Source organism: Dasypus novemcinctus, chromosome 15, assembly GCF_030445035.2.
Source record: "Dasypus novemcinctus isolate mDasNov1 chromosome 15, mDasNov1.1.hap2, whole genome shotgun sequence".
Classification (NCBI taxonomy): Eukaryota; Metazoa; Chordata; class Mammalia; order Cingulata; family Dasypodidae; genus Dasypus; species Dasypus novemcinctus.
Genome location: NC_080687.1, coordinates 9,019,957 through 9,041,601, shown reverse-complemented (window position 1 = coordinate 9,041,601; position 21,645 = coordinate 9,019,957). Strand labels below are relative to the sequence as shown.

General features: G+C 39.5%; 1 protein-coding gene across 9 annotated transcripts in view; it reads right to left on the bottom strand.

The window, feature by feature from the left end:
• KATNAL1 (katanin catalytic subunit A1 like 1) overlaps window positions 1–21,645 on the bottom strand; it is a 90,470-nt gene that overhangs the window by 43,536 nt on the left and 25,289 nt on the right. For 8 of the 9 annotated variants that reach the window (XM_023584770.2, XM_058277004.1, XM_058277003.1 and 5 more), the window contains one exon: window positions 5,571–5,739. In XM_023584770.2, coding sequence (XP_023440538.1) covers window positions 5,571–5,739 — 169 coding nt within the window. Of the gene's footprint in view, window positions 1–5,570; window positions 5,740–11,053; window positions 11,104–21,645 lie in introns of those variants that run through there. The other variant, XM_058277007.2, reaches the window with a different exon arrangement.

Below are 21,645 nucleotides of genomic sequence, written 5' to 3'. Positions count from 1 at the left end.
AATCTGACCTATGTTGAATAGAAACACTCTGGCTGCCGTGTTGCGAACAGAGCAGGGGTAGAGGTAGCAAGGGTAGAAGCAGGCGAAGAGTGAGCAGGCTCCTGCAGCCATCTAGACAAGAGAAGAGATGGCCTGGTCAGGTGGGCCCAGTGGAGATGATGAAAGTGGCCAAGTCCTAGATATATTTTGAAAATACAGCCAACAGGATTTGAGGACAGATGCAAAATATAAGAGAAAGCAAGAAATCTTCCTAAGTTTTTAGGCTGCACATCTAAAAAGATGATGCTGATCTTTCCTGAGACAGAGAGGTTGAAGGAGGAACAAGTTTAGAGAATAAAAGCAGAGGTTTGTTTTAGACAACTTCAGTTTGAAAGCCCATTAGACACCCAAGTGGAGAGGGACAGCAGACACGGGATCTCTGAGTAGTCTTGGATTCAGGGGAGCAATTTGGAGAAAGATATAAATCTAGGAGCTGCTAGCAAAACCATGGGACAGATGAGATCACCAAGGGAATGGGCAGAGACGAGAGGAAACAAGGTCTGAGGATGTGCAGCAAAGATAAAACTGAGGATGCATCAAGAAGGAGGCGGAGAGAGTGGGGGACCCTGAGAGCCACACAGAGGGCGATGACCTTGACCAGAATGCTGGAGGAGAAGTGAGGACACAGCCTGCCTGGGGAGGGCTGAAGAGAGGAACTGGAACAGCCAGGACAAATGTTGCACTGGAAGGGGAGCAAGCAAAATGGAGCTGGAGCAGCACATGCTCTACTGAAGATTCTCTCACAATATTTCTTACACTTTCTGTAATACAAAGAACAGCTGGAATGAGTTGTGGATTCTGAGAAAGGATAAGAAAAGTATTTAAATATGACTACTAAGATTCCAAATTTAACCTTAAATCACATTTAAACAAAGCTCATGAACTCCTATTAAGGTAGCCCTGAAAGTAGGAGGTTTAAAGTAATTCACTTAGGATATACATATTCTAAAATCTAGAAGATAAAAAACACTCAAGGATGAAATACAGCAAAACTGTCCAGTCTAAGGAAACTATTTTGACTAGTCTACTGAATAAGAGGTTAAACTATTTAGACACCTATCTTCCTGGGACCTAAGAGCTCATCCCTCTCAAAGTCTAAGCTGATACTTGGACAAGAAAAGAAAATCAACAGTGAGTAAAAACAGAATACTACTAACTACCACAAAGAAGTTCATAATTCCAAATCACAAACCCTAAGTTATTTAGATATAGAAACTAATATCGTTTCATGCAATAAGGCCTGGGGGGGAAAAAAACTCTACATTAACTGTCAGCAGAGAAAGAATGTGTGGAGTGATTTAAGAGCCAAAGGACAAAACAAGATAGTTCTTTAAAATATGTGTTAATACACAAATGGCCAATAAACATATGAAAAGGTTATACAATTATAAAATTTTATAAAATTATAGTTATAAAGTTATAAAATTCACAACAGCACTGTATATTTTATAATTTGTAAACTGTGTGCCATACATACTTTAGTTCAGTAAAATTTATAATAAATGTATGTGTATGTTGTGAGTTTTTTGGAGAACTAGCTACTAAACATTTACCAATACACCAACAGTCATACGGTCATAATCATCAAACTGCACCCTTATGATCTGTAAACCTTTCTTCAATGAAAAGGTTTCTTTTAAAAAGGCATTGTTCATTTGTATAATCACCAAGCAATAGCTCTTAAAAGGATACTCTGAAACAAGTCTGTAACAATTTCCCATCTCAGTGATGCTTAGATTTACTCATGGGAAAGAATGCATTCATAAATGTCCATTTGTTATATATAATTCAATGAAATGTAGTCCTTTAAGCATATTCTGTGAACACAATTTACCCTACTTTATATCTGAATTTCACTGAAAAGCATACACAGCTTCAATTATGAGATCACATCTGAAACACTGCTTATTTCAATGAGTTAATTAACCATAAAAGCCATAGTTTTAATACTTGGGAATTAAAGTTTTACAAATTAAATTCATTCTGGTTATAACACGAAGATGCTTTTTTTGCATACAAATATTTTCTTTTTAGACTATTCATTTTAAATTAAATAATGCATTTGTTACTTCTATATATATTTCTATACTGACTCTAAGCTTATGGCAAAATAATAAGCCCAATTTTCCCAGGAATATTCACATAAGAAATATAGTCACTCTCAGAAACTGAACTTTTATTGGAAAGAGGCATTTGTGATATATTAAAACAAAAGATTAAGTATTTTCATTTAAGAGGCCATATAACATAATGATCAAAACCACAGGTTTCAGAGTTAGGGTTACAATTCCTAGCTCTATCACCTACTTGCAGTATGGCTTTGGTGCCTCAATTTCTTCATATAGAAAAGATGAAAATAATGCAGAGCTAGAGAGGTGGGTTGTGAGTAGGGATTAAATAAGCCGATCTGAGTCAAAAGCTTTGAAACGGGCCTGCTACAGGGTAAGCGTGCTCGATGAGGAGCCACATCTGCCGCTCCTGCTATTATACGTTGTTCGATCATACAGTTCTCGGCACTAAACTAAAAATCCAAAGATACCTGGGACCTTGAGCAAGACAGGTAACTTCTCTTGCCCTTGCTGTTTCTTTACCTCGTCAGGTTAATGGTTGGAGTGCAGGAGTGGCTTTCAAACTTTTGGCCATTACACAAAGTAATGAACTCATTTTAGCTGATGACCTAGTGTATAAACACACAGACATACTCACAAACATAAATGTTTACATAACTAAATTTTTAAATATATTTTTTATAACTTTTTTCTCAAGATAATAATATTCTGACTATGGGCAATTCGCTTTGAGTTTTTCAGTCTACTCTACTTGGTTTTTTAAAGATTTAATTTTTTTTTTTTAATTTCTCTCCCTTCCCTGCCTGTCTCCCCACAATTGTCTGCTCTCTGTGTCCATTCTCTGTGTGTTCTTCTGTGTCCGCTTGTATCCTTGTCAGCGGCGCCAGCAATCTGTGTCTCTTTTTGTTGCATCATCTTGCTGCATGTGCATCTCCGCATGTGCGGCACCATTCCTGGGCAGGCTGCACTTTCTTTCGCTGGGAGTGGCTCTCCTTACAGGGAGCACTCCTTGCACGTGGGGCTCCCCTACGCAGGGGACACCCTGGCATGGCACGGCACTCCTTGGGCACATCAGCACTGTGCTTGGGCCAGCTCCACACGGGTCAGGAGGTCCTGGGTTTGAACCCTGGACCTCCCATGTGCTAGGTGGATGCCCTATCCGTTGGGACAAATTTGCTTCCCTTCTACTTGGTTTTTTTAAAAAAGCTGGTTGCAACACACAAAACTAATTTTGAAAAAAAGAAACAAAAACCATAGGGACTACATCTCTGAAGACCCTTTTAAAACTCGTTCTCAAATTAACTTTCAGTTAAAGAGAATATCTGTCAGTTTCACCTAAACTGCCTCAAACTCAATCACAGCCTTCAGTAAGTTTTAGGGACTGCAGTATTCAAAAGAATATTTGAATGTTAATGTTAATCATAATGGAGCCAAATATCCCTTTCAAACTCTATGAAGTTTCCATGAGTTTGTTTTCTAAAACTGCAGAACCTTTTATTTCTCAAGCGACTCAGAGAAAATATCTTTTATCTTCAAACAACTATAGTTTGTTGTTTTTAATAAAAAGCTTACTTTCTAATGAAATTCTTAGTGCATTAAGAATAGCTAAGATTTCAGACAATTATTTGGAAACTTTATAAATGAAAGACAATTTACAACCTCCAGAAAAATTTATTTGACATACTACAAATGGTTCCTGATTTTTTTTCTTTGCCTAAGAATCACATTTAAAATCAACATTTAATTGGAACACTTTTTCAAATCCAATCCAATTTTCCTGTATAATACAAAAACCCTAAAATGAACAGGAAAAAGATCTGAGACTGCACAAATTCAATTCCAGGCCCCATTCCTTATTCTGTGACCTTGGGCAAGTTACTTTAGCTCTTTGTGCCTCAGTTTCTTCATCCGTAAAATGGGGATAATAAGACCACCTATTTTATAGGATAATTTCATGAATTATTGTCTAAATCACTTTGAATGGCGCCTAGCAAAGAAGATCCAATAAAGCATGGCCAAAGTTCTTTTCCTATGTTATATGAAATTAAGGTAAAGACTGAAATACTCCTTACCCAGTTCTAAATGTTTACCTAAAAGTATTAGCAGAGTAAGTATTGGACTTCAGTCCCCACTTTATTCTCTAAAATGCAAACAAAGGTTAGATGTACAAAAATGAAGAACAGAGAAAGAAATAAAGATGACGCAGTTTTTCAATTATCCATTTATGTGGCGGGTGGTAATGGGAGAGAATCAGTTCAATTTCATCTTCAAGAAAAACTAATTTATTTATTAGCCCTCCTCGCTAATTTCAAAAAGGATCTGAGGGGGGATCATTTAGTATTTCATACGATAATAGCTCTAACAAATTACAAACATAAAAATCATCTAACTCATTTTCAGTGTCTTAGTGAGGGAGAGAAGTAGAATGTATCTTTGAATCTATCTCTGAATAGAAGTACTGAGGAAACACCAGCTTTATCCAATTATGGTCTAAACATCCACCCGGCTTAGGAAGAAGTTAATCTGCTTAGTGTCCTTCTCTACTGACAAATAACAGATAGTAAAAGTATTCTGATATAGTACACAATCATGAAGGATAGCCATTTGTTAATTTAAACATGTTATATCTTCATCCTAAGTATTAAGACAGATCCTGAATCCTTAAAAAGGAACAAATTTAAAACTCCTTGGTGGCAATTCAACTGTAACATCATTCATTTATAACATCACAATGGAAATGGGAAATGCTATCACTAAAAGCTTATTTTTCTCTTATCACTAAAATCGAGGTTAAGAGACGTACCAAGTCATTATGGTTAGCTCCTTCTTCTGTAAGATTACCTTCAAGCTTTTTTTTTTTTTTTGGCACCAACACCATTCCAGCCCATTTCTAAACTCAGTACAGACTTTCTACCCAACACTATGTTTATTCACCAATTTCCCAGATAAGAAAATGTTCACAATGAACCCTAACCAAGGGAAATCTCCTCATTAAAGAAAAAAAAAAAAAAAAATTTGTTCTACTCTAAAATTTACAGATAAATTAAATATTTATTTTTAGCAAAAGGAAATCACATCTATCACCTTATTCTGCAAATACATACATCTATCTCCTTATAAGTCTTTCCCCAGAAATTTTTTTTTCATTTATTGGTCATTTTAATTCAGAATACTTAGAAAAATATTTTTCAAAAAGTTTTTAAACTTCATTTGACTATTGCTATAAAGAATCTATTTTACTAAAGGCTTTTTTGTGTGTATGTGTGTTTACTTTCTTAATATACCTCTGAGGTGATCTGCTTTGCAGCCTGGCCTCCAAAATGTAAAGACCCCTGAAGTTTTGAATCACTTCTTTTTACTATTCCATGTCAAAAATCAGGCTATTTTGAAAAACCAGCAAAAATCACAACATCCACCATAAGACACGGGTTTCAAATGTGCGCTCCAAGGAGAGAGCCTTGCCTTGTCGTCTCTCCCGCGGGCTCGGTGGTCCTTGTCCCTGCTCGCCGAGGGCTTCTCACTCTTTGCTATAGGATGTGCTCGGCCCACAGGTCCCCGGGCTGCTCCTCCCGGTATTTCTTTCCTCAGAGGTCTTACGTCTCGATTGAGACGCCTTATCTGAGGTGGAGCTCTGAAAAATACAAGACAAAAATTAAAATTAATCAAAGGCAAAAGTATTTAACAAAGGTATTAAATCAAGAGGCTCAAAATCAATTTTCCCCCTTTTAACAATTCAGTCAGATTTTATACATGCTTTTCTCTAAAGTATACTGACTGATACAATTATTAAATACACATAAATGACACAGCAGTAATTATTTTGTCAAATATAACTATCAATCACCAATAGAGGGCAATGCAGACTATGTCCATCTAATAATCTTAATAGTGTAATGGAAAGTCAATTACTTTATTCAATATTGTCCTAAACCAAAAATAAGTAACAACAACAAAAGCATTTAAAGCTAAATGGACAGGAATTCAAATGTATCTATTTGTATGATTTACTATTTTTCCTTTTTTTTTTTAGGAGACACCGGAGATTGAACCCACGACCTTGTATATGTAAAGTAGGCTCTCAACCACTGAGCTACATCTGCTCCCCAATGAGAGTTGGTATTTTCATTTGTTTGTTTTTAGGAGATACCAGGGATCAAACCCAGGACCTTGTACATGGGAAGCAGGTGCTGAATGACTTGAATTTCATCTGCTTCCCACTAATTTATTTTTCATGACTTTCTCTGCTTCTGAACTGGAAAATCCAACATTTCATTCACCAAATTATAAACAGCAGTGCTTAACAATAATATCTTCTTATACAGAAAGTAATTTATGTGTAAAAATATTATTCTTGTTTTGAGGATGTCAGATAGCATAGGCTCAAATTACACACATCTACAATGTGAATTAGGAATTTTAATACATATATAAAGGGAACCACACATACAAAGAGGCATGTTTTCTTTCCTGTAATGTAAAACACATCTTTTTCAAGCAGTGAAATTTTGACATTTCTCAGTACGGTATTTATTTTTCTCTTTGGGCTTGGGGGAAGACCATTATTTTACGTCTCATCTTTTAGTTCTACTTTGAACTGCCTCTGTTTTCCTACCTTTTCTCTCTCTACTGCTCTACCTGTATTTGTAGCCCTTCAGATCCTATATGTGTGCTCTTTTTTCATCCATATGCCATATCTATTTTTGTCCCTTTTATAGCCTCATGCTTTTAATTTACCTAGACTCATCATGGAGTTTTTTTTCCTGGTGTCAAGAAAAAGTGACACATGTAAATAATCCAGTGACCCTAGCAAGAGAGGAAAATGGTTGAAATGCCAGAAAGATTACAAATTCAGGGCAAAAAAAGTAAAAAGTTGTTAATATGTTACAAATCTAGTACAGAATCTTTGGGTTATGAGAATTAGACCACTGCATGAACTTGCTCAAAAAAGAAAGGCTGGTGAAAACCGTATGCTCATCTATTAGGTTACCATACCCTGACTTCTTAATCCTTGGAGTTCAGGCCAAACTATTCTTGAACTCCCATTAGAAGGTACACAACTTCTCCTGGGCTAGGCCCTAGAAAATACAGAGATGAATAAGCAATCTTGTGAAAGAAACCCACAGGAAAAGAATTACAAAATAGTGCAGAGTAAAATGACTGAATGGCATTTTGAAATTTAAAGGTATTATTACATTACTGGTTTTAATGTCTTTTAAGCAACCTGTCAATAAAATAAAAATGTGATGAGATTGATAAAGAGTGAAAAATTCAAAATGTTACCTTGCTCTATTTCTAGTCTCTCAATGCAATCACTTCTCTTTTGCTTAACTTTAGGTTTTGCTTTGATGAAGGGGTAAAAATATTTACACACATTTATGTATGTTTAAATGGTCTTTCCTGAATCAGATTCATGGGCAGGACCAAAGACAATAAAAGGAGACCAACTATCTCTCTATGCAGAACCCACGTCAAGTGTGCCTGTTGTTAGCAGCAGTGCCTGCTCTTGAAATAGTCTGCCGTTGACTGTGGCCCTGTCTTTTAGGCTCACAGCTGGCCGGATGCCTCTGCTCAGAAGCAGCAGGCCCATTCCTGACAGCTGCATGCCACGTTGCTCTGTCAGCAGCTGGGCTTCCCCAACCAGGCCTCGTCGCTTGAGGGTGAATTTCAGTGACTCCTGGAGACCTTCCTTCTGCCTTCTCAGTTTGTACTTTCCCCACCTTAGCTATTTAACAGTTGCTCAGGCGTCCTGTTGTCGTCCATTTTGCGCACACATCAGAGCACTGTTGTGAGAAGAATTATGTCAAAGCTCATGCAAAGTCTACCTTCCAAGTGTTTGCTGATGACCTTGTCCTGCCACTCAATATTCAGATGGGCCCATAAATCCTATGAATGAAGCTGCTCAAGAAGCCAGATGTGCCATTCATGGCAAATCCCAAGGCAGAAAGGAAGCACGCCTGAGCTCTGCGAGGTTTCAGTTCCAACTCACTGCGGCTTGATATTACATCTGTAACAGACTCTATCGACCCCCCAGCGGACAGCCTTGATTCCGTTCTGTACTTCTCTATTAGCGCATCGCTGCACAATGTCAGGCTTCAATTTAAGCACTCAGCGACAGCTTTTGGGCTGTGTGAAAAAATAAAAGTCTCAAGGCTTCCTTTTACCAGTCTCTCTTTAAAAAGAAACTTTCATATGGTTACACAGCATCATCTGCCTAACGGTCAAACTGAGACTGACAATATACTTGCTTATGGTATTCCAAATATAGAGAATAATTGGTAAGATCTGCAGATTAAAAAAAAAAGAATGTCTACACCATGCTCAAATCTATCTGAGAAAATGTTCGTACAGGAATGGGAGAAATATACCTTATCTATCACCTGCATAAAAGTCTGACTTCCTCCCAAGTTCAATATTTTCTCTTAAATATCAATATGTAATATGCTGCTATCATCAACAGTTTGCAATAACAAATACCTGGAACCAACCCGAAAGTGCACTATCAGAATAGATACATATAAATTATGATATTTCACATAACAGAGTAGCATACAAAATTAAACGAATTATAGCTATATGCAATAACAAAGATGAATCTCAGGACCATAATATTGAGTGAAACAGCAAGTTCAAAGACTACATACAGTATGATTCCAAACAAAAGTCAATAGGCTATTGGCCGGGAACCTGTTCTAGAGTTCTCCAGACAACCAGAACTGACAGGATGGATGGGTATATATGTGTAAATATTAAGAGATTTACTATAGGGTTTGGCTGTAATACACAATCACGGGGATTGGAAACTCCAAATTCCGTGTGGTAGGCCCAAAGCTGGGATGAAGGTGACAATGAATTCCCCAGGAGAAGCTGGTTGGCTAAAGTAGAGAGAGAAATTCTTCCTTCTGACTGCTGAAATCCTCGGCTCTCACCTTAAGGCAACTGAGTGAGACTCCTCTGGTGGCTGAAGGCCATCTCCTTTATTGACAGTAGATGTAATCAGCCATCCACAAAATACCCACACAGTAACAATCAGGTCAGTGCTTGCTGGACCAAACAACTGGATGCCAAAACCTAGCCAAGCTGACACATTCATGTGTCAAAGGGATACAAACATATGTAGTAAAAATAAAAGTATAAAGAAAAGTATGGGAATGATAAATTTATCTCTGAATGGGTGACAAGGAAATAGGATGCAGAAGAGCAGAGAGATTTCAAAGTAACAGTAAAGTTCTTTACCTTAAACTCCATGCTATTATATTGTGATTCTTACATAAATTTTAATTATTCATTTTTATCTCCTCAGCAGTTAATAAAACATTAAATGTCAATTATACTACAGCAACACTAGTTAAAAGATCTAAGCACCTTAAAAAAAGGGAATTATAGGATTGCCACTAAGCTTTTGGCAAGTTCTAGAAATACAAATATTCCAGCAAGGGGACAGAGAGCGCAAATCCTCAGCTAACCTGCTTGATCACTGCCGGCATATCTCCATGAAAGATCAGACAACAAAAACAGGGCCACCTGCCTTATGGCACCACTCCTCCGTACTCCAGGAAGTCAAAGGGAAGGAGTCCGCTTGTGAAAATGCCATACTAAGAAACAGTCCATGCACCATCACAATTTTCTCCAATAGCTATAAAGCTTCCTTCTTAAGATTCCAATCTTTGGAACTCTTTGTTTAATGGTTCTTCTTGATTCTTTGATTACATCTATTAGTCTATACATTATTAGAATTCAGTTATTAGAAGAAGTCATTTGAAACAGGTACTGCATATGCCCAAGAACATAAGCTAGATGACTTCAAGTTAACTGCTGGATAAAGGAGAAAAATATAATAATCTTACTTTGCTACTATATTACTCTATATAACTTAAGACAAATAAACAGGAAAAATCTCTCTCCACAGCTAATAAAAAGGTAAGAAACATGTTCTAAGTAGTTCACATTGGAATTTTCACTATAAGGACTTAAAGTCAGTATCTGAGTCTTGCGAGCCCCAGAGAAATAAATTATTTGGTAAGAAATCAGGAGACACAAAAAGTTCAAATAGAAATTAGAGCAGGACCTATGATTTGAAATTAAACTTTAGTGATTATAAGTGAATTTTTAATGCCCACTCATCAAATACATGAAATTCGCTTTTTTTTCCCCAAATCATTAAATATCTATTGGGCACCTAACATGTACAGGAACTAAGCTGGGCACGGTGGCTGGCATAAAAAATGTTGCAAACACTGTTCTTCTGCTATAAATGGGCATGATAAAACTTCACAGAATTTTTTAATTTTTCACTGACGTATAACATACATACAGTAAAGTACACATATATTGAGTATACAACTCCAATTTTCATTCTGTGTAAACACCACTAGATCAAGACATGAAACATTTCCCAGTATGCCAGAAAGGTTTTTCATGCCTCCTTTTTGTCAATACCAGCCCATATTAGTCAGCCAACAGGCTGCTAATGCAAAGTACCAGAAATCTGTCAGCTTTCATAAAGGGAATTTATTTAGGGTAAAAGTTTAGAGTTAGAAGGTCATAAAGAGTCCAATTTAAGGTTGCTTTCCTACCAAAGTCAGTTGCCACATGTTGAAGCAAGAGGGTGAGGCTGGTTAGTATAGGGCACAAGGGAAGATAAGGGAAGGTGGCCTGTTACGGCTGGGACCTGGGAGAGAACATGGCCACGAGACCCCACCTCAAAACCCCCTGCTATTAAAAACGAAGTCAGAAAGACCCCACCTAGACCCTGGCCACGAGATCCCTTTTGGAACTCTTTCTGGGGTCAAGGGGAACCCCAAGTAACTCCCCAACAACAGGCCCCCACACTGGCCCCGAGAGCTACCAAGTGAGCAACCAATCAGAACAGCGAACAGCTGGGCCCCTCCCCAACATCAGGAAGGGGGAGGAGGGAAGGTCTTAAAAGGCCTAACCTGGGGCCCCACCTGGGTGACTCATCCTGTAGCCTGTCCACACCCATGTCTCAGGTTGTGTAGGTATCTCTTTTCTTGTCTCTTAATAAACTCTTTACTCCCTCGCCTGCCCCACTGTAAGTCCTTAAATTCTTTTATGTGACATAAGCCTAGAATCTAGAAGCCCAGAACCCAGAGGGTTCCGCTAACAATGGCGGCAGACCACTGCCTGGTCTCTCCTGTCCCTCCAGGCTTCCAGTCCTCTCTCTCTCCTGGTTAGGGTTCGTCTCTCAGGGCTTCCTGTATCAGTCTCAGCTCTCTTCCCAAGGTCAGCGGTAGGCGCTCAGGCAAATGGTCCAGCTCTCTCTTCCCAAGGTCAGCTGGAGACTCTCAGGCAAACAGTCCAGCTCTCTTCGGGGCTCTAGCTGTTTGAGCCATCTCCTTTCCGTCACATGGAAGGATCAAAAATGACAAAGTTCTCTCTGCTGTGTGTCTTCTTGAGTGTCTATTTATATCACTCCACCAAGAGGGTGGGGACTCAACCTGAGTCACGCCTTAATACATGATCAAATCAAAGCCCTAATATTAATAGGTAATTTAATCAAGGGTCCTCAACTAAATGCAATATAATCAAACAACAGCACACCCAGAAGAATAGATTCGTTGACAAACACAATCTTTCTCTTTTGCAGATTCACAAAAATAATCTCAAACTGTCACACAGCCCCTAAAGGGAACAACTATTCTGACCTCTAATACCACAGATTAGTTTGCCTGATTTGGAGTTTCATATAAATGGAAGCCTATACAGTACGTATTTTTCTGTGCTTGGTTCCTTTCTTTCCACATTACCTGTGAAATTCACCCATGGTACTGCACAGAGCACTAGTTTATCTTTTCACATTTCTGCATAAGATCCTATGGCATAAATAAACTATAATTTATCTACTCTGTTGATGGATATTTCGATTGTTTCCAGTGAGAGGCTATTAAAACTATGAATGAAAAAATATGTTCGTGGTTGACATAAGCATTCATGAGTTGTTTTGCTGAGTCATAGGGTGTATGTTAAGATGAGCGTTAGTAAACACAGCCAGACAGTTTTCCAAAGGGGTGATGCCATTTCACACTCCCACCAACCAGGGCAAACTCTGGGTGCCCCCTCTGGGCTCTTCTTGTGAGGACACAGGGCTATCTCGTCATGCTTTAAGGCACCTTTCCTGAATGACTACAGACACTGAAAACCTCTTAGGCTCACTGGCCATGGGAGCGCCTGCTGCCTGTTCCAGTCTTTGGTCCATTTTTTAAATTGGATTGCTGGACTTGTTCTTACTTATTGTAGTTCTTTACATATTCTGGACACAAGTCCTTTATGAGACAGATGCTTTGCAAATATCTTTCCCCCCTGTTTGTGACTGGCCTTTTTACTTTTCTTGAGGTATGGGAGATTGAACCCAGTAACTCAGTGGGAAGCTGGCTCTCAATCATTAGCCACATTGGTTTTCCTTAGTTGGTTTTTTGTTTGTTTGTTTTTAGGAGGCACTGGGAACCAAACCTGGGACCTTCCATGTGGGAAGTAGGTGCTCAACTGTTTGAGCCACATTCACTCCCCTCTTTTTACACTCTCAATGGTATCTGTCTTGATGAAGTTCATAAGTTTAAAAGTCCGAAGTATCAACCTTTTCCCTTGTCTTTAATTCTTTAGTGTCCAGTTTAATAAATCTTTGCCTACCCCACGATCATGACAATATCGTTATGATTTTTCATTTTATTATCTTTTACATTTAGTAGTGATCTGTTTCAAATTAATCTTTCTGTACAGTATGAGGTATAGGTCAAGATTTTCTACCCTACAAAGATATTCAATTAACCCAGAAGCATTTACTAACAAGACCCAACTTTCCCTACTGACCTCCAGTTGTCCTTCATAAACCAAGTGACTTCATCTAATTTAGTCTTTAACAATAAATTCCAGTTCTAGAAATGACTTCAGAAATTAAAGTTGTTATTTATTATCAGGAGGTTATAATCAAATACTGTAATATACATAGAAGTCTGTTCAAATATTTGTTAATTCTTTCAACAAATATCTGAACTCTTACTAAACGTAAGGCAGTATCCTGTTAACTCTTCCATAATTATCTAACAAAATCAACCACTATCCAAAACAGCAGTCAATGTTCCTGTGAGTCTTCTGGTATTCTGAAGGGTACTTTTTGTACAGAAAATACTCTTCAGAGGTTTATTTTCATTTTTAAAATTAATATTCATCTTAAAGTTAAAAATGTAAAAATGCAGTTTTTCCTCACAGACTCAGATTATGAAACTTTTTATATTTATAAGATTAACAGACTTTAGAAATCACACTTAAGAGGCTTTTCAATATTTGATCTCATTAACTAACCTGATTAATTAAATAGCACCAAAATTGCTTTACAGGTATTTATAAAATTTATTTCCTTCTTAGTCCCTCAATTGTCTGTCTTAATAAAGCATAACACCTGTGTGGAGCTGGCCCATGCTCAGCACTGATGTGCGCAAGGAGTGCCGTGCCACGCAGGGCTGTCCCTGCGCAGGGGAGCCCCACATGCAGGGAGTGAGCCCCGTAAGGAGAGCCGCCCAGCGCAAAAGAAAGTTGAGCCTGCCCAGGAATGGTGCTGAACCCACAGAGAGCTGACACAGCAAGATGTCGCAACAAAAAGAAACACAGATGCCCGTGCCACTGACAACAACAGAAGCGGACAAAGAAGAACACCCAGCAAATGGACACAGAGAACAGACAGCTGGGGCAGGGGAAAGGGGAGAGAAATTTTAAAAAATTTAAAAAATAAAGCATAACAACTTAGGTACAAATACTTTTATAAATCTAGTAAATTAAACTTATAAATAAGGTAAGCCTAAATTTCTCCTAAGTGTTCCAATAAAGTATTTAACATAAAAGCACAAACCTAAATTATTCAATAATACATTTTTAATGGGAATTACATGCTTATTCTCATTAACCATACTTTCTAAAATATTACAAGTACATAAAAATAACACATATATAAATAAGCACATATTCCTTAAAAGAAAAATATCATACTGTAGTTTTAATTCTCTTATTCTCTCATTTCTAAATCTTCCTGGAGTTAAAAGACGTTTACCTACTGTGGACGGCAATTACCATTCAGGTTAACTAAGGCAATATTTAACCACAAGTTTCAGCTGTATGAGATGTGGGGCTGCAGGTATGTCTCACACCAAATACTATACAATCCGTATGGTGGGGGCTGCCTTTTTGGCATTTTGATGTTACCCGTGACCAGGTATTTCAGCTGGAACAGTGAATGGAGTTTTGTCTCTGACAGGACATACTGAATCTTATTTATAGCTGCTAAGTCAGTCATTTTATCACTTCAAAGGTGGGGAGAAGGAGATGAGGACATTATTAACTCATTAGTCTGACTGTGGAATTTCACCACTCCCACCCAGGTTAATTACTCAACTGTACCTTGCTTTCCTCTGGCTCCAAAGAGAAGCCCTTGTCTTTTCCACTTAACTCTGAAGACCTTTGAACATGAAGGAAACCTAAGATATTTATATTCTGCCTAATATTAAAAACTAAAACTTGGTGAGCAATGGCACTCTTGCATATTATCAGGACCACAAAACCTTTACAGATACTAAAATAATCAGTTGAAATTTATCTATCTTACAAGACTTTGTCCAGCTTATTGACAACTTCTAAGATCACTCTACTGATTTGCAAAACAAAGGGATGCTAAAAGCATATCCCTGCCTTCAAGAAGTCTATACTTTAGCTTAAAGCATATAAATATATTAAAAACTATACTGGGGGGTGTGGGGATTGGAGTATATGGGAACCTCCTATATTTTTTAATGTAATATTTTGTGTGGTATATGTATCTTTTATATGATGGAAAGAATGCATGTTTCATGTGAAAAGAAAACTTGTCTTTTGGAGGTCCAAAGGATGAAGTTTGGAGGTTTTCAGCTATGTACCCCAGTAGCACATGTTCTTAAACTTAGTTCCTGTGAATGTGAGCCAATTTTTAAGTAGGACATTTTGATGCAGTTACTTCAGTTAAGATGTGGCCCAAGCAATAATGACTGTTCCTAATATTATTAGAGTCCTTTATAATCAGAATTCAATTCAAATAGAAAGCCAAAGGAACCAAGAAGTTGAAGGTCATTGAAAACTGGAAGAAAATGGAGAGGCCAGGAGAGGTGTCCTTGTGCACCATCATGTGACAAAGAAGCCCAGGACCAAGGATCACTGGCAGCGAACCCTAGAATGCTACTGTTTAAGAAGAAAAAATCACCTTGGTGACACCTTGATTTAGAATTTTTCCTAGCCTCAATAATTAGGGCTAACAAATTCCCATTGTTCAATCCAACCCATTGTATGGTATTTGCGTGAACAGCCAAGGAAACTAAAACAGGGTTTAATATGCAGACTTAATAACAAAAACCTACAGCTAAAAAATAAAAAACAAAAACTCAGTAAAAAATTGGGCAAAATATGTGAGCAGTCACTTCTCCAAAGAGGATATACAAATGGCCAATAAACACATGAGCGGTTATTCACTATCATTAGCCATTTGCGTAGTGCAAAACAAAACCTCAATGAGGTAACACTTCATAGCCACTAGAACAACTACTGTTGAAAAAAAAGAAAACAGCAAATGTTAGGATGTGTGGAAACAGGAGCATTCATTCACTGTTGGTGGTACTATAAAATGGTACAGTTGTTGTAGAAAAGCTTCCTTTTCTGGTTCCTCAGAAAGTAAAGTATAGAATTACCATATTACCTGATGTGGCAGTTTGATATTGTTTATCAACTCCAAAAAGAGATACCGATTTTGTTTGTAAACTGGTCTGTTCCTCTGGGCATGATACCCTTTGATTGTATTCGATTCAGCTAAGATGCATTTCAGTAAATTATGTTAAGTTCAGGGCTTTGAGCTGACCATGGCATTAGGGTGACTCAGTTTGAGTCCCTGCCCCCTTTGTGGGCTATATAATGGACACTCAATCAAGAAGAAACACAGAAGTAGATGCACAGAGGAACAGAAATAACTCCATATTCACAGAAGAGGAGATAACTTGTCAGCTTTGATCTCTGGCCCTGGGAGGAGAGATAAGCCATTCACCAGAGAGTTTACAGCTGACCCTGTGAAGAGAACAGAGCAGCTGAGCTCAGAAAGAATGAGCCCTCCAGCCTACAGCTGAGATCAAAAGAAGCTGAGCCCATGGAGCCTTAAGAGAAAAGGGGAAGGTTGAACCCTCACAGGTATCACCCACCATCTTGCTTCAACACATGGCAAGAAAGTTTGGTGAGGAAGTAACCTTGAGTTGAACTACTTAGGGCCATGTATCTGTAAACTTTTACCCCAAATAAATACCCTTTATATAAATATATATATATAAAAAACATTTATTTTTTAAAAACTATACTGGACATCCCTTTATAGCCAAGCATAAATCCTCCTACAACTAAAGCCTTGCTGAAGGAGAGCTCTCAACTAAACTATAAATGAGTCATCAAAAACAACTAATTTTAGATATTAGAACTACAAAAATAAATAGTAAAACCATGTTGATGACAAAAATAAATAAGCTGAAATCTTTCCTACTATAAAACATGGAGGAGGGAGCAGATATAGCTCAAGTGGTTGAGCACCTGCCTCCCACATACAAGGTCCTGGGTTCAATCTCTGGTTCCTCCGAAAAACATATGAAAAAAACAACTCCCATTGAGAAGCGGATGTAGCTCAAGTGGTTGAGCATCTGCTCCCCATGTATGAGATCCTGGGTTCAGTTCCCGGTACCTTCTTTAAAAAAGTGTAATTAATTAATTAATTAATTAAATCTTCTGCAAGTCTTTTAAAAAAAAAAGGAATGCTGGATAAAATGTAACAAATATCCTTTTATATGCATAGCCAATCTTACCAGAAGGTAAACACCCAATGAAACTAGAAAAAGAAAGAAAAAATAATAGTGAAAGAGGAGGAAGCTATAGGGGCATGAGCTGCTGACATGGAGTTTGTGAGCATAAGACCTCTAAGGGCTTGGGATTTCATCACCTTTTGGGCAGCTCTGCCAAAAGGCTTCAGGCCGCTGAAGCCAAAGTTCCCACATAAAGGCAGGAGCCGCAAGGGCCACCAGCTCTGTGGAAGGGGAGACTTGAAGACATAACACACACTCAAGGAAGACCGCCCATCGGGACCCAGGTTCTACGTTGCTGGTGAGGCAAGCCTCCCCCGGGACTAGTAACCCAGGGTCTGCCCTCAGGATTCAGGAATCACCCTCACACCACCTTAAGCACCGTACCCTGAGGCACCTGGCTGAGGCACACGCAGATCTCAGGAGTCGCACCCCCTTCTAAAGAAACCACATATTAGAATGACTGATTACAACCTTGCTGAAGAGACATTCTCAACTTTACCACAAACAAAAGACCTGGGAAGCAACAAGCAACAGACTCTCAACGACTTCTGACAACCGAACTATCAGTTAAGGACTACAAAATAAATATGTTTAAAATGATTAAAACATTCATGCTTTTTAAAAAGAATCTGAAACAAAAGCAAAGCAAGTCTCCAGTAGTGTAAGTAAAAAAAATCCACTCCTGGATAATTCATAATAAAATTGCTTAAAACCAAAGATAAAAAATAAAATCTTAAAAGCAATGAGAGAGAAAAAATATGCTACCTACGAACAACTAATAATGCAAGCCAGAAGGCAAAATAATTCTATTACTAATGTCATTTTCAAAGCATAGAGACAAAAATAACTACCAACCTTGTATTCTATACTGTACTAAACTACCATTTAAGAGTGACAGGAAAATAGAGATATTTCAAGAGGGAAAAAGAGTTTGCCCAACAGAGGCCTTTGCTACAATAATGACTAAAGGATATACACTTCAGCAAAAATTAAACAGAATCCAGAAAGAGTGAATGGTGTATTAAAAAAACAGGTAAGATACACGGAGGAAAAAAGCAAGCACCCTCTTTACTCACCCCCCAACAATCGCTAATTGAATGCCACCCACGCCAGGCAGGACTCCCAGTGCCGGAGGGCCTGGGAGAGAACAAATCAAAGGCCCTGACCTTAAGGAACTAACAATCCAGTGAAGGAGATAAAAAAATAAACACATACTAGAGGAGCTGTGAGTATGAGGAGGAAAAATAAATCAGAGCAAGGGAACAGAGTGACAAAAGTGAGAGTGGTCAGGGCAAGAAGATTCTCTAGGGGACATCTGAACAAAGAACTAAACCTGAATAGCCAACGCAGGACAGAGGGATGAAACTGCAAGCATTTCCTGAGCACGTTCTATGTGCCAGGCCCTGTTCTATATACTTTACTTGCACAAAGCACTTACTTCTCACAATAACCCATGAGGTAAGAGATGCATTGATTCCCAATTCACAGAGGAGGAAAATAAGAGAGAGCAGTCCCATGATTTGTCCTTACAGCACCAAGTGGCAGAGTGAGAGCCCCGAAGCTCTGGGCCAAGGAAAGGGCCCTGGGGGCGTGTGAGCTCCTGCAGGGAAGGGACCTCCCGCCTGCTCAGCCTGCACCCACTGCAGCAGGCAGGGTGCCCAGCCCAGACTTGCTGAGCTGAACCACACACAGGAAGCTCAGGGGCCTGAGGACTAAGAGACCAACAAGAAGATGAGGGAAGAGAAAAGGTGGAAAAGGATATGGGCAGAGAAAAGGAAAACAGGAAGACAAGCAGAAGAACGCCATGGCACAGAAGCCAGAGTAACAGATGGGAGTCCCAAAGAGGAAAGATGGTAAATATTATAGCCAAAATTACAAAGGTGAAACAGAATGCCTATCCCACTATTAAATCAGAAGCCACCAGATATGTTCAAGAATTCAGTCCCAAAGCTGCCATGAATGGAGAACCAGCGTTTCTGGTAATTAGGGAAAAAACGGGCACTGGAAGGCAGGTAGTACATAGTATACATTATAGTAGCTTGCCAAAGGGAAGAGAAGGAAAAATGACAATGGTCAAAGCGCAAGGTAAAGACTGTTTCAACAAAAATTTAAAAGTAATGTGTTAAGGTTTAATTCTGACTTACCCCTATCTTGATAACACCCCTTAGTTTCTCTCTAGTGAATTAAAATTCCTACCTTGCAGCCGGCCTTTCTATAACACGGAAAAATGTTCTATGTTTTCAAAAATGCTCTGACCTCCACAGCCCTACCGGTCCACATCCATGCCCTCCTGTCCTATGAGACAACTCTCCATGCTCCCAAGACCTCGGCTGGGTGCACTAAGTCCCACCTCTGCCTACTCAAGGTCACTGCTCCAGCCACTGTCCACTTTCTCTCATCCATCATCAATTTCCCCCATTCTACTGGAGCGTTCCCATCAGCATTCAAACCTATTGTTATTCCTTTTGTCTCCAGAGCAAGGATAAAACCTTGATTCCATGTCTCCCCCAATTACCAATCAATTTCTCTGCTCCATTTTCAATAGAAGTCATAGATAAGAGATGTGCATACTTGCTGTTTCCAATTCCTCTTTCCAGTCTCTGAACCCACTCCAATCACGCTTTAGTTTCTGCCATTCCACCAAAACCATTCTGTTCATCAAGGTGACCAATGATCTCCAGGTTGCTAAACTCAATTCTCTATCCTCAGCGTCCTTGACCTAAGTGCAGCATTTGATGAAGATACTCAGCCTGTTTATTCTTCTAAAAAAAATAGGGATAATAGTAGTATCTATTTTAAAGGGTGGTTGTGAAGATTAAATAAGAAGTAAACAAACCATGTAAAGAGTTTATTAGCACAGTACTTGGTTCACAGTTAAGAATTCAGTAAGCATTTCTGTTGTGGTTAATTAGCACTTCTACTCACATTTTACCTACAAGTCTAAAAATAGCCTGCCCTATAATCCAGAAACAGAATTGTGGAAGATAAGGTGACTCCAGAATGTTAACAAAGTGAGTGTAGGGAAGCAGACTTGGCTCAACGGATAGGGCGTCCGCCTACCACATGGGAGATCTGCAGTTCAAACCCCGGGCCTCCTTGACCCGTGTAGAGCTGGCCCATGTGCAGTGCTGATGCGTGCAAAGAGTGCGGAGCCATGCAGGGCTGCCCCCCACGTAGGGGAGCTCCACGTGCAAGGAGTGCGCCCCGTAAGGAGAGCTGCCCAGCGTGAAAGAAAGCACAGCCTGCCCAAGAATGGTGCTGCACACACAGAGAGCTGACACAGCAAGATGACGCAACAAAAAGAAACACAGATTCCCAGTGCCCCTGGTAAGAATAGAAGCAGTCACAGAAGAACACACAGCGAATGGACACAGAGAGCAGACAACTGGGGTGGGGGGGGGGGTCGGGAGAAGGGGAGAGAAATAAAAAATAAATCTTTAAAAAAAAAAAAGAGTGTAATCTTAACCTACCAATCATATTAGGCAAATAACCTAAATAGGTAAATAACCATATAAATAATGATCTTAAAAAAATATCTACCAACAACCAGCAAGATGCTGGCAGAGTAGGGCACTCCTAGGGTCAGCTCATGCTACAGCATAGTTAGTAACACCCAGAGCTCTCTAAAGCACCTGTCTGGGGGCTCCAGGAGACCAGAAGAGCATCCTGACACATCCTTGAAAGAATGGAAGGAGGAAACTGCCCATCTGCAGAGAAGACTCGTAAATAGAGCACTCCACAACCCGGAGGCTGGTGCCCATCCTCCACTGGAGGCATAAGCCAACTCGGGAGCTGTTCCGCGGCTGGAATTGAAAGCTTCACTTCCCCAAAACAGGGGAGGGAGAGACGGATGGCCACAGATTTCAGCTACTGGTTAATAAGTTCAGTGAGCTAAAGTCAACCCTAAAAACAGCTAAAGTTTGAACCTGTCCAAGTTGGAAAGAGACCAGTAGCTGCCATTTTGACTCCGCCCCCAGCAAGGAGAGAAGCCAGGCTGACAGGAAAGCACAGTGACAGTACAGACCCGTTTCTTTCACCCAGATTGGCCTGCAGCCCTAGCCTAGGCTCAGACCCACCTCTGACATGGAGGAGGTTGGCAGCCCTACACCAGCCTCTCCAAGTAACTGCAGGTACATTTCCCTGGCATAGACTGAATAATCATTAGGCTACCGGAGCAACTGCAGTCATCTTGGACCTGCACTGCATAGATGGCTGCCCACACCTGCCACTCCATCCCCGTATCAGGAAGGGCAGAAAGGGGTGTGAAGCTTCATCAGGCTCTCTGGGCTGCTACAGTCTAGGTCTCCATGATGTAGATTATTCCACATGGCTATGGTTCTGCCCCTACCCTTGCCAGAGGAGAAAGTAGGGAGAAGTTTCATCAGTACCTGGGGCAATGAGGACAGCTTGAGCCTCCACAGCTTGAGCCTCCACAGCTTATAGCACCAACTACATCCTTGGCTCCTATTGCATAACCAGCAAGGGAGAAAGGGCAGGAAGACCTAAACTAAAGAGAAAAACTGCACCCAGAATAAATACTCTAGTAAGACAGATGCCAAGACACCAACTAAAAATTACAATCCACATCAAGAAACAGAAAGATATGGCCCAGTTAAAAGGAACAAGGTAAGCCTCCAGATGACATAAGGGAGTTGAGACGACTAATCATAGAT